Source organism: Castanea sativa, chromosome 11 (genome assembly GCF_040712315.1).
Source record: "Castanea sativa cultivar Marrone di Chiusa Pesio chromosome 11, ASM4071231v1".
Taxonomy (NCBI): domain Eukaryota; kingdom Viridiplantae; phylum Streptophyta; class Magnoliopsida; order Fagales; family Fagaceae; genus Castanea; species Castanea sativa.
In genome coordinates, this window is record NC_134023.1 from 65,916,103 (window position 1) to 65,927,954 (window position 11,852).

The following is an 11,852-nucleotide window of genomic DNA, read 5'->3' on the forward strand; positions in this document are numbered from 1 at the left end:
TGAAAATCTTGTTTGGTTGATATATGTGGACATGTATGTTTCCTAGGTTTTAATGATAGAAAAATTGTTCTCTCTAACTGTAGTTTCTTTCCTAAGATTCTAAGTTTGAAATATTGATAATTGAGTCTATGTGCTCTCTAATTTTGGGAAACAAAAGCTTCGTTTAGAAGTCAAGTACAATGTTTTGCTTTAGGGGTTTTAAAATATTTCTTTAGATACATATATATATGTTTAAAGTGTTTGGGTTAAGCTCAACCTGATTTGATTTTTCCTAACTTGAGTATTTGAAAAATTACCCTCAAATCCTCTTTGAACAAAAAATAAAAATAAATAAAAAAATAAATTCACTACTTTGAAACCTGGAAATATATCAGTGCTTCATTTCAGTCAATTTTCTTGAATGGGATTTTACGGTCATCATAATCAAATTTCACCTTTAGAAAGAACACCTTGTGTACAAAATATATCTTTTGTCTCTATTATTGTCTTATTTTCTACCATAGTTTAATGGTCTAGTGCTTAACATCATTTTTTTTCATGTGGTTGGAAGAATACACAATTTTAGTAGAATTTCTTTTTTACATTTTGTGTCATGTTCTCAATTGCTTACTTCTATAAACTTGGGAAATATTTTTCTGGCCATTGCTATCAGGCTTGAATAACCAATCCATGGCAAATTTTCACAATTCCTTGCCATTTTCAAACTTTGGCTAGTTTGAGGATGCAGCATGCATTATCATTGCAGCCGTTCGTAATTGGCCTCATAGCAATATGCATTTCAAACAATGAACTGAGCATAAAAGAGTAACTTGGAAGAAGAGAGAGAGTAGGGAACCTTTATAACTCAGGACAAGCTGGTGAATTGGGGTGACAATGCTGATATTGGGATCATTTATTATTATTATTATTTGTTTATTACTCTTTTAATTGAAGAATATGGCAGCTACTGTAGAAAACATACTTCATTAGTCTGCAAATTGTTGCTTGAAATTCCTCTCTATGTGCTCGGATGCTAAGGCCCACTTGGTGATATATTTTTTTGTTGTTATTGTTGAAATCCACTTTAGTGTCATAAGTCTTTGTTGTAATCCTACAGCTGTGTATTCATAATGGTTTGGTGTCTTTAGCATTTGTTCTAGAGAAGATTGTTGAAAGCTCCTTATTCAATAGTGGAAGATTTATACTGGACTTGGTATTGCAGGTTTTCCCTTCCCATTGGAGGGTTATACATGTAATAAATTGACGTCTTGGTTGTGGATTGTTGTTGGAATCTATTTGAGGGTAAAGGCTTGAGGTCAACTTTATACACGCTTTCTTATTCTTAGGCTATATTTGGGATTCATCTATATATGTATGTATTAAACAAAATGCAAACATATTCAACTTGAGGTCACTCTATCGGGGTGTGGGGAGTAAGAGTTAGAATTCAAGTCTCTATGAGGGAGCTTCACAAACATATATACTTAAATTATTCTAGAATAAAATTTTTATAATGTATAAAGAAAAAAAATGATGTGAGAGCTAAAATGGAAGCATGCAAGCTTGTAAAATTTCATTAAGGAATAGGGGCCTCAAGTTGAAACGGGCTTCTCACTCAATATTCAGGTTCGGCCTCAAGCCTAACAAAGCCCATAAACTTAGTGTGTCCAAAGGCCCAGGCATCATCTACATCACTGCCCATTTAGATTTGAAACACAGTAAGCACATCACCTACTTCGATTGAAATCAAAAGCAATCAACTGATCAAGATATGCACGGAAATGTTAATTTCTTGAAGAATGCCCTCACACCCATACTAATTTATGCTGAGCTTTTTAATGATTTATCCTCCGAAGTGATTTCTCATGGGAAAATAAAAGGAAGTATGTTGTTTGAAAGGTGGATATGAGGATGGTTCAGCAGCACTGTTAGTGAAATTCACAGTGAGCTATGCGTGTGAAGCCTGGCACAAGCAAATGATCATGTGAGGCAAGGGTGGTACACGGTTTTTGATAGTGGAATTTATTGATAATATATACAGGGATTATGCCTGTAATTTATTTCACAACTAGAAAATCTGCAACCATGGACAAAAATCATTGTTTCAATCATTTCCAAAATTCATGTATATGCTGCACTAGCTAAGTAGATCTTAAGAAGCTCTTGAAGACAATTGGCATAACTAAGTCTAGAACTGTGAAATAGATTTTATTTTTTTGGTAGATGATAATTGGTATGACCAGTTAAATTGACTGACAGTAGTAAAATTATCAAGTGGAGGAATCGTATCTTGTAGAATATTAGTAAAATATGTTGCAATGAATGAGATCTGTCTTCCTTATTTCTAATCATGGTGGATTGTACTCATGGTAGAAACAAAGAAATGTTGAGGGGAAAGTGAAACACCTCTTTGATGTATGTGCCATAGCAAACTTGCAAAAAGCTTGAGACATGCAACTTGGGGCACGAATAAGCACAAGTACAAGCATAGCTGAGGAAAAGTTAAGACTATGATCAAGAACTCAAGATAGTACATATCAAGGCACATAAATTGATCATAAAGTATTTACCAACAAACCAGAAATAAGAGTAAAAGAACTTAGGAACATAGCCCTTGCAGCTCCCTTGGCAGTTTTGGTTCTTGGTCTCTGCAATTGGCAAACTTTGCTTCAATTCTGTTTAAAATGTTTGTGCTTCCACCTATATAAACATATTAGAAGGTTTAGTAAGTCAGTAACTTAAGATTACTTGTTGCAATAAAAGGATGTAATATCGAAATTGCTTAGTCTGAAAGTGGTTTTTGTTACTAGAAATTTCATAGACAAGGTGGAGTACATTCAACTGATTCAAGCACTTCAAATTCTTGTGCATTGCACAAATCTACCTAAATGTGCTCAGCATAGATCCCAGAAGAAGCACTTATTGCCTAATGCTACAATGGGTTTCTAACTTCCTAGGTTGCAAAACAAGTCCATTGGTGTCTGTTCAAATATGCTCATGCACACTGAAAAGACATGGAAACACATCCACTATTAAAAATGTCATTCTAGATTGATTGGATTCTCATTTGACATACACTAAACATGATAATTAGGATTTGCTAGATGAAAAGGAAGTAGAAGATTATATATCATCTGGTTCTACAAAGCTAATAAAGCTTTTTGTAAAAAAAATGTGTATTAATGCCTTTCAAAAGCCTAAACCCTCCAAATTATCCAAACTAGTTTAGTATACTTCTAAACTGGTTCTAAAACCACTTTATGAATAGGTTTTGATTATATTCAATTGTGTAAACCACATTGGAACCAAGTTTTAGCTTTTGAGGAAAATATTTTCAAAGCCCCAGGAAAAACGTGATTATTATCTATTTATCTTCTTATTACAATAACAACGAATGAATGTCAGTGCTATTTAATGTTTTCTTAGTGATGCAAAAGAATTAGAAATTGATGTTGCTTATGTTGCCAACAAAACAAGTTAGTTTTCCATCTTATAAAACTTTCTCAAATGTCAAAAAACATGTCAATCAGCCCTAGCTATCATGGTTTAATGGACTATGTTCTTATCTGCTGAAGTAAATCCTAGTAAATAAATGGATTGAAGTCATGAATTTAATTAGTGGTCTCTACACGAAATGGACTTCTCACTCAACATATTCATGTTGGGCCTCGAACCCAATGGACTTCTTACTCAACATATTCACTTAACATTTTTTTTTTTTAAGAATCTTAGCATTTAATTAGAACTCATTTAATTAAATAAATTTCAATTTAAAGTAGAATTTGTTTACTATTCAAAAAATAAAACAATAAGTTTTAAATAGTTTAAACTATATGGTTTTGTACTATTTTATAACTCCAAAAACCAAATTAAAAAATATATATATATATATATATATATATATATATATATATATATATATATATATATATATATATTATAGAATGATTACTTGCAAAAATGTAAACTTTCAACAAAAATGTAGGCTTCAGTTTTATATTATTACTAGTGATGACTGGCCATGCTAGCCACAAGAAACTATTGACAATAAAATATTTAGGGATGATACATATTTAATTAATATATATTAATAAATACAAATGTAAATTTGAGAATTTGTAGAAAATAATTAACCTAATTTAATCCAAATTTATTTAATTTTGGGTTGCTTTCTAAAAAGATAATGAGTTTTAATTTCTTTCTTAATAATTTGATAGTACATACAAAGGGGGAGCATACTATATAACTAACTTACAAGGCTCTTGATTTGAATGAGTTATAAATAGCTTAAACTAACATAATTAATATTGTTTGTAACCCTTAACTACTAAAAATATTGCACCCCCCAACCTATTTGATTTTCAAGTAAGGTTATAAATTAACCAAGTTGTTCATAAATAGCCCAGACCTAGTTCAATAATAACCTCATTTATGTTTGTTTGTTTATTAAAAAAGAAATTTGAGCCTAAATATTTTGCGTTTAATGAACAAGTGTCCAAGCAAAAAAAAAAAAAAGATGTTCATGAAAAAAGTCGTGAACATTAGTACTCAATACAAAACAAGTTGAGCCTAAATTCGTTTATTCGATAATAAGATTGATATAAGTTTAACAATTAAACTCATATTTTACTAAGATTTTAAGTAATTAGGAGTTGTGATTATTTTTCCAAACCCTTAAGCTATATATGGGCTTGATAATATATTTTTGTTGGATTTCATGTTCAAAAATTTGATATTAAGCTCAAGTTTGAACTCGATAATGAGGTTGAGCTCAACTTAACTAATGAATCTAGCTAAGTTTAAACATTTTATATTCGCTATCAAGCCAAACTTAAAATTTTATATTCATTGTAGAGCTAAATTTGAACACATACTACTGGGTATTATTGGAAGCAGCGTTTACATCTAAAATATTTGATTGGGTATTAGATAATAGCCGTTGTAGGCTGTGTTATTTTCCCGCCATTCTCGGTTTTTCATATTTGTAAGAACAAAACAGAGAAGTTGTAATTAAGTTACAGAAATCAATCAAGACTCAAGAGGCTCAAATTACTCTCTCTCTCTCTCTCTCTCTCTCTCTCTCTGTGTGATTGAGTTTCAACAAAATGTGAATTCACTGAATAAGGCTGCGTTTGGTTCGGCAGTAAATGGTTTCCGGGTGTAAAATGATTTCAGCTGAAAATATTTTCGGGAAAAAAAAATATTTTTAGGTGTTTGGTAACATTTGAAAAAATATTTTGAAAAATATTTTCAGGTGTTTAGTTGTCATCTTGAAAATATTATAGAAAATACATTTTGTATTTGTTGCTCACATTTTCTCACATTTTCTCAACTTCCAAACAAATATCATTTCCTGATCTAGAACAACAAAACCCAAAAAAAAAAACTCATCAAATTTTCTCAATGAAGCACAACAAAACCCAAAAATAAAAAAAAGCTCATCATCAAAAACCAAATCCGGTCAGATAGAACGAAGACAGAGAGAGAGAGAGGCGACTGGCGACGGCGAAGGGGAGTTCGCGCCGGCGCGGTGCGGCGATGGCGAAGGCGAGATCGCGCCGGCGCGGTGCGGCGATGGCGAAGGCGAGATCGTGCGGCGCGGCGACTGGCGATGGCGAAGGCGAGATCGCGCGGCGCGGCGACTGGCGATGGCGAAGGCGAGATCGCGCGGCCCGGCGATGGCGATGGCGAAGGGGAGATCGCGCCGGCGCGGCGATGGCGATGGCGATGGCGAAGGCGAAGGCGCGATCTCGCCGGCGCGATCTGGGTGCTCTCTCTCTCTCTTCGTGCTCTGTCTCTCTCTCTCTTCGTGCTCTCTCTCTCTCTCTCTCTCTTCGTGCTCTGTGTGATAATTTTCCGGAAAATTTCAATTTGAAGGTAAAATAGACATGGAAAACGTTTTCCGGGTGGGGAGGGTTTATTTTCCGGTCAACTGATTTCATTTTCCGTTTGACCAAATTTTCAGGTGTTGCCAAACACCCACAAATGCTGAAAATATTTTCCGGAAGTGATTTACTGTCGAAACAAACGGACCCTAAATGACTCAGTAATTCAGATTCCATTTTAGGTCTGAATTTTAGACCCGCATTTTTGTCACGGTGATATTAATATGGCTGACTCGCGAAATTTCCAGGAAGGGACTCAAAGTCAAAGGAGGAAAAAGTGCGTATTATTACTACAAAATTTTAGACTTTTAAGGGCTAAATGTTAGACTTTAAGGGCTAAATGTTAGTCCAACTCCAACATTGATTATTACTACACATGGGTCCGAACACTCTTGTTATTTTCTTATGCTTCGCACACGGTTTACTATTGTGCTGAAAACTGAACAGAAAGATGTCTTTATCTAGCCTCTTTACATCCAGCGGGTATACTGGCCGCCAAGCTTAAAGGACAACGTCTTTGACAATGGTCAGATTTGGGCTTTTTGAGGAGATGAGCTTTCCTGTGAGAGCTGATCTAGAGATGCTCTCAGAATCTTCGTTTGGAGAGAGCTTATACTGACAACTATGCTTTAAAGGAGAATTGTTTAGTACGATTAACGAGCTCTGAAACTTGCATTAGATAGAAGAAACGGGAACTTTAGTTTAAGGGCTGTTTGCTTTGAGACTGGCTCTAGGGAATGGCAGAGACTAGCTCTGGGGAAAAAATTAAAAAAGATCGATCTCTCGTTGCATTGTTTGCTTTGAGATCGAGTTGGAAAGAAAGAAAGAAAGAAAGAAAGAAAGAAAGATAAAGCTATGATACTATAGAGTACTTTTTAAAAGTCATTGCAGTTAATGATCAAGACAAAGGCATGATTCATCAAAGAACTGTAACTCTGGGCTAATTGGGACAAGCAATAAGTTAACAACTTTTAGTTTTCTAATTTTACATTAAATGGATGGGGGCATGGGGCTTTGCTCCAACATTTTCAAGGGTCTGTACATTTGAGGATTTTTATTAAACATTCTTATAAGACTGCATTATTTGTCACAATTTTGTCATGATTATGAGCGGTGAATAATTAATGTTACCATTCACAATCAACTACATCAGGTATGCATGTAAAAGTTGTGCTCTCAGACTTTTTATTTTACTAATTCCACATTCCTCACGGAAAGCCAGATAGTTATGGTGGAAAAAAAAAATCCTTCATTTATCTTGGTTAAGTTTTGTAACGATTATTGTAGTGGACACATGTAAATATTTGATTGGATATTAGATATTGTTAGTCTCTTATACACATGTAATAGCCGTTGTAGACTGTTTTTTCCCCGCCATGTTGTGTTTTTTTTTTTCCCTCATATAAGAACAGAACAGAGACGTTGTAATAAATATCTCACTCTCTCTCTCTCAACTTTCAACAAAATGGGTACCCACCTTTTTGATGGAATTGATTCAATGAATGATATTGGTATTGCGAAATTTCTAAGAAGGCAGTTCAAAAAGCAAAAAGACTGGGTCGTAGACTTTCAAGGCTAAATGTTAGTCCTACAATACTATGCCATAACAAGTAGTAACAACTACCAACACCTATGTCAGTGTCTGACACTCTTGTTGTTTTCTTCATGCATATGAGAATATGATTGTTCTAAGAAAATTTTCATTAGCTTCTCGGATGCTAAATAACCTAATTAATAATAGTATTTAATTAATTAGGTGAACACGTGACAAGTTTTTATTTGTGGAGTATAGAGTGGAACAGGAAAAGTAAGACAGAAAATTTGGACTCGAAATGGAAGTACAATCGGTTCAACAGAGTTTTCTTTCTTTTGGTGCTAAAGGCCTCGACAGTCAACACTTGGTGCCTCCTCATTTTCCTATGCATGATAACGGTAACAGTCCAAGAGAATTCATAAGGAAGACTAGTATCGGTAACTTTTTTGATAATCACTAGTATCGGTAACTTTCTTCCCCCATATATATTTGGTCCTCTTAGGCTCCTTCGGCACAGCATCATTACCCTCTAGCTTTCTTCTCGCTCTTTTAGCCTTCTTTTTTACACTCTAGCATATTGAAGCACTTCAAGCTCTCACTCTTTAGCTTCCATCTCACTCTTTTAGCCTAGCTTTCAATCAATAGAAAGTTTTTCTTTCACTCTCTAGCACTGAACCACTTGAGGCCCACCCTCGCTTGCTTCCCTCTCGCTCTTTTAGTCTTCCTTTCTCTCACGACGAACAAATGGCTGAAGCAATCCTCTGCGGAGTTGCACAGACCATAATTGAAAATTTGGGATCTGCAGCTTTTGAAAAGTTTAGACCACTGTGGAATATTACGGATGACCTTGAAAGCATCAAGAACACGGTGTCCAGAATACAAGCTGTCCTTCTGGATGCATTGGAGCAGCAGAACCGCAATCATCAAGCCAGTGATTGGCTCGAAAAGCTCAAGGACACTTTTTATGAGGCAGATGACTTGTTGGGTGAGTATAAGCTCCACGTTGAATTAGCTTTGCAGCAAGAAGAGACGATTGGGAACAGTGCAGGAAAGGTACGCAATTTCTTTAGAAGTATCCCACTTGCTTTTAGAAATCATAGGATGAGTCTTAAAATAATCGAATTGAGGCAGAAACTAATTGCAATGGCGGAAGATAGGAATAACTTTCACTTTAATGAAGGCTATGTAAAGCCTCAAGTGAGTCTAAATAGGGAGACTTTCCCATGTTTACCTAATAAAGAAGTTATTGGAAGAGATGATGATAAAAATGCCATCATAAAACTTTTATTGGAGCCTAATAATGAAGTTTCAGTCATTGCTATTGTGGGAATTGGGGGTTTAGGCAAAACCACACTTGCTCAATATATATACAATGATGAGAATGTCAATACGCATTTTGAGCTAAAAATATGGGTGTGTGTCACAAATGTATTCGAGGTGAAAGCAATTGTTGAAAAGGTAATAAATGGTATTGATGAAGATAATTGCACGGAACCAATGCGAAAAAAATGTCGTAAGATTAATTCGGAAGTCCTCGTGGTTCAAGTCCACAACATGGATCCATTCAAGGAACTAATTAAAAAAATTAATCAAAAGAAATATTTACTTGTGTTGGATGATCTGTGGAATGAAGATTGTAAAAGTTGGAATGACCTTAAAAGCCTTTTAATATGTGGTGGGAAAGGAAGTAAGATCGTAATAACTACACGTGCCAAATTGGTTGCGGAGATCACACGTCCTGTTTCAACATATACCCTTGAAGGTCTTTCTAAAGACCACTCTTGGTCTTTATTTGAGAAAATAGCATTTAAAAACAAGAAAGAGACCAACAACACTAAATTAGGAGAAATTGCAAGGGAGATTGTAGGCAAATGTCAAGGAGTACCTCTTGCCATAGAGTCCATTGGAAATGCATTATACTTGGAGAAAAAAGACCGGTGGTTAAGGATCAAGGATAAGGTACAAGAAAATGTAATTGAACAAGGGGGTGGTAATACACTTTCAATTCTAAGGTTGAGTTATGATCCTCTTCCGTCACATATAAAAGGTTGTTTTGCCTATTGTTCTTTGTTTCCTAAAGCTTACAATATTGATAAGATGACACTAATTCAACTATGGATGGCACATGGGTTAATCCAATTGTCAAATAATATAGAGCAATTAGAAGATGTTGCAGATGAGTGCATCAAGCATCTACTTTGCAGGTCCTTTCTTTATGAAGCAAGCAATTATTTTTATGGACTATACAGGATGCATGATTTATATCATGATCTTGCACTATCAATTGCAGGGCCAAACATTAGATTTGACTATTTGGATGGAAAAACTCATCATGTATCATTTTCTAGTGTCTCATCTTTTACTAAAACTTTAAGTTTGGTTAAAGAAAGCTACAAGATACGTACAATTCTTTTCACACATGGAGAGTCATTTGGTTCAATGGATGAGTCAACATTGAGTACACTAATTGAGAGTTTCCCAAGGTTGCGTGCATTAGATATACATAAATTGAATATTAAAGTAATGCCAAATTCCATAGGAAAGTTAATACATTTGAAGTACTTAGATCTTTCTTTTAATCCCATTGAAACTCTTCCTGATTCAATTACTACATTGTTGAATTTGCAAACACTAAAACTTCAGGAATGTGGGAATCTTGAACAATTGCCTAGGGACATCACAAAATTGGTTAGCCTTAGGCACCTTGATAATAAGGGTTGTTATAAGTTGAGAATGCCTCAAGGATTACGGAAAATGACTGGTCTTCAGTCATTACCATTATTCATTGTGGGGAATAATGGTGGACTAGGCGAATTATATGGGCTAAACAACCTCAGAGGAATACTAAGGATCAAAATTTTAGTACGATTGGAAGATGTTAACTCACAATCCAAGGAAAAAAATATAAGGGAAAAGCAACATCTTAAGAAACTGAATTTAGCATGGGCTCATCAGGAAGGACATGATGAGATGTTGTTAGATTGCCTCCAGCCACATCCAAATCTCAAAATTTTGAAAGTGTGGGGGTACACTGGTGTGACATTTTCAAGTTGGCTTTCTTCCATTGAAAATCTTGTTAATTTAACTTTAAGTAGATGTAATAAATGCAACCACTTGCCATCATTGTCTAAACTCCCATTTCTGGAAACATTACGTCTTTATGAAATGAAAGGTTTGGAATACATATCAGATTGTGATGTGTGTGAGGAGGCTTGTGCTTTATCCTTCTTCCCGTCACTAAAGTCACTTGTGATTTCTGGAAGCCCTAACCTAAAAGGATGGTGGAGGAGTGCATCAACACCAGATCATCAACAGAGTCAGCATAACCAGTCACTGCCTTCATTTCCTTGTCTTTCTTCTTTTTGGATTCGTGAGTGTCCTAATATGACTTCCATGCCCTTGTTTCCTTATCTGGAAATAATGTTGTACCTAAATAACGTTAGCTTAAAGCCTTTTCAAGAGACAATTCTTTCCTCTTCCTCCTCATCCTCGTCCCCTCCTCTCTCCAAATTAAAATCTATGCATATAATTGGTACGGAGGATGTTGTGTCTTTGCCAGATGGGTGGGCGTCGAATCTAATTTCTCTCGAGAGTTTATGCATTTTCCATTGCAAGGAGTTAAATTTAGGGAGTGACATGGACAGAATGGAATGGCGACACTTGAATCGCCTCAGTCATTTGGAATTCCACAGCCTTCCAAGACTAAATTCCTTACCTTCAACTCTTCAGCACGTTACCACCCTAAAAACGCTCCAAATTACACTCTGTGAGAATCTAAAAACCTTGCCACAGTGGATTTGGAAGCTTATCTCACTTGAACGGCTTACAATTTATGACTGTCCCAATTTGAAATCACTTCCTAACGAGATGCGAGATCTCACGTCTTTACAAAGTCTGGAGATTGCAGGTTGTCCCGAGTTACGGAGAAGATGTGAAAAGCAAACCGGTCAGGATTTGCACAAAATCGCTCATATCACTTCCGGTACGCATTCTATATACCCATTTTTTGTATTGAATTTTTGCTTTCTAGCTCAAAAAATAGATGAAAATGAAAGAAAATGAACTTGTTAGAATTTTACCCTCTATCATTTATTGATTTCAATACAATTTTTTTGAAAAAAAGAATGAATTTTTTATTTTCGATTTCAAAAATATAAGAACCAATGTATATAATTGAATGGGGATCACTTTAGCAAAGCTTTTGGTTTTCTAAAGTTTTCTAATAATAAAAAATCTAACATGTATAGAATCTTGGCCAATTTGTTTTATTTCAAAGTAACCAAACTGTTGAATTGTTTCAAAGTTCTATAATTATTATTATTATTTAATTCGATGCCTTGTGTTCTGTCAACAGTTGAAATACGATGAATCACTTGGATACTTTTAGAATTTTGGATGAAGTACGAAAGGTACTTGGTTACACTCTCTATAATCAAAGGTTAGTGAGTATTTTG

The 11,852-nt window shown here is 35.0% G+C and overlaps 1 protein-coding gene across 1 annotated transcript; it reads left to right on the forward strand.

The window, feature by feature from the left end:
- The first annotated feature begins 8,499 nt into the window (after window positions 1-8,499).
- On the forward strand, window positions 8,500-11,460 carry LOC142616975 (putative disease resistance protein RGA3). The gene has a single exon (XM_075789700.1). It carries the CDS (start codon window positions 8,500-8,502, stop codon window positions 11,458-11,460), a length of 2,961 nt encoding a protein of 986 aa, XP_075645815.1.
- Window positions 11,461-11,852: the final 392 nt, after the last annotated feature.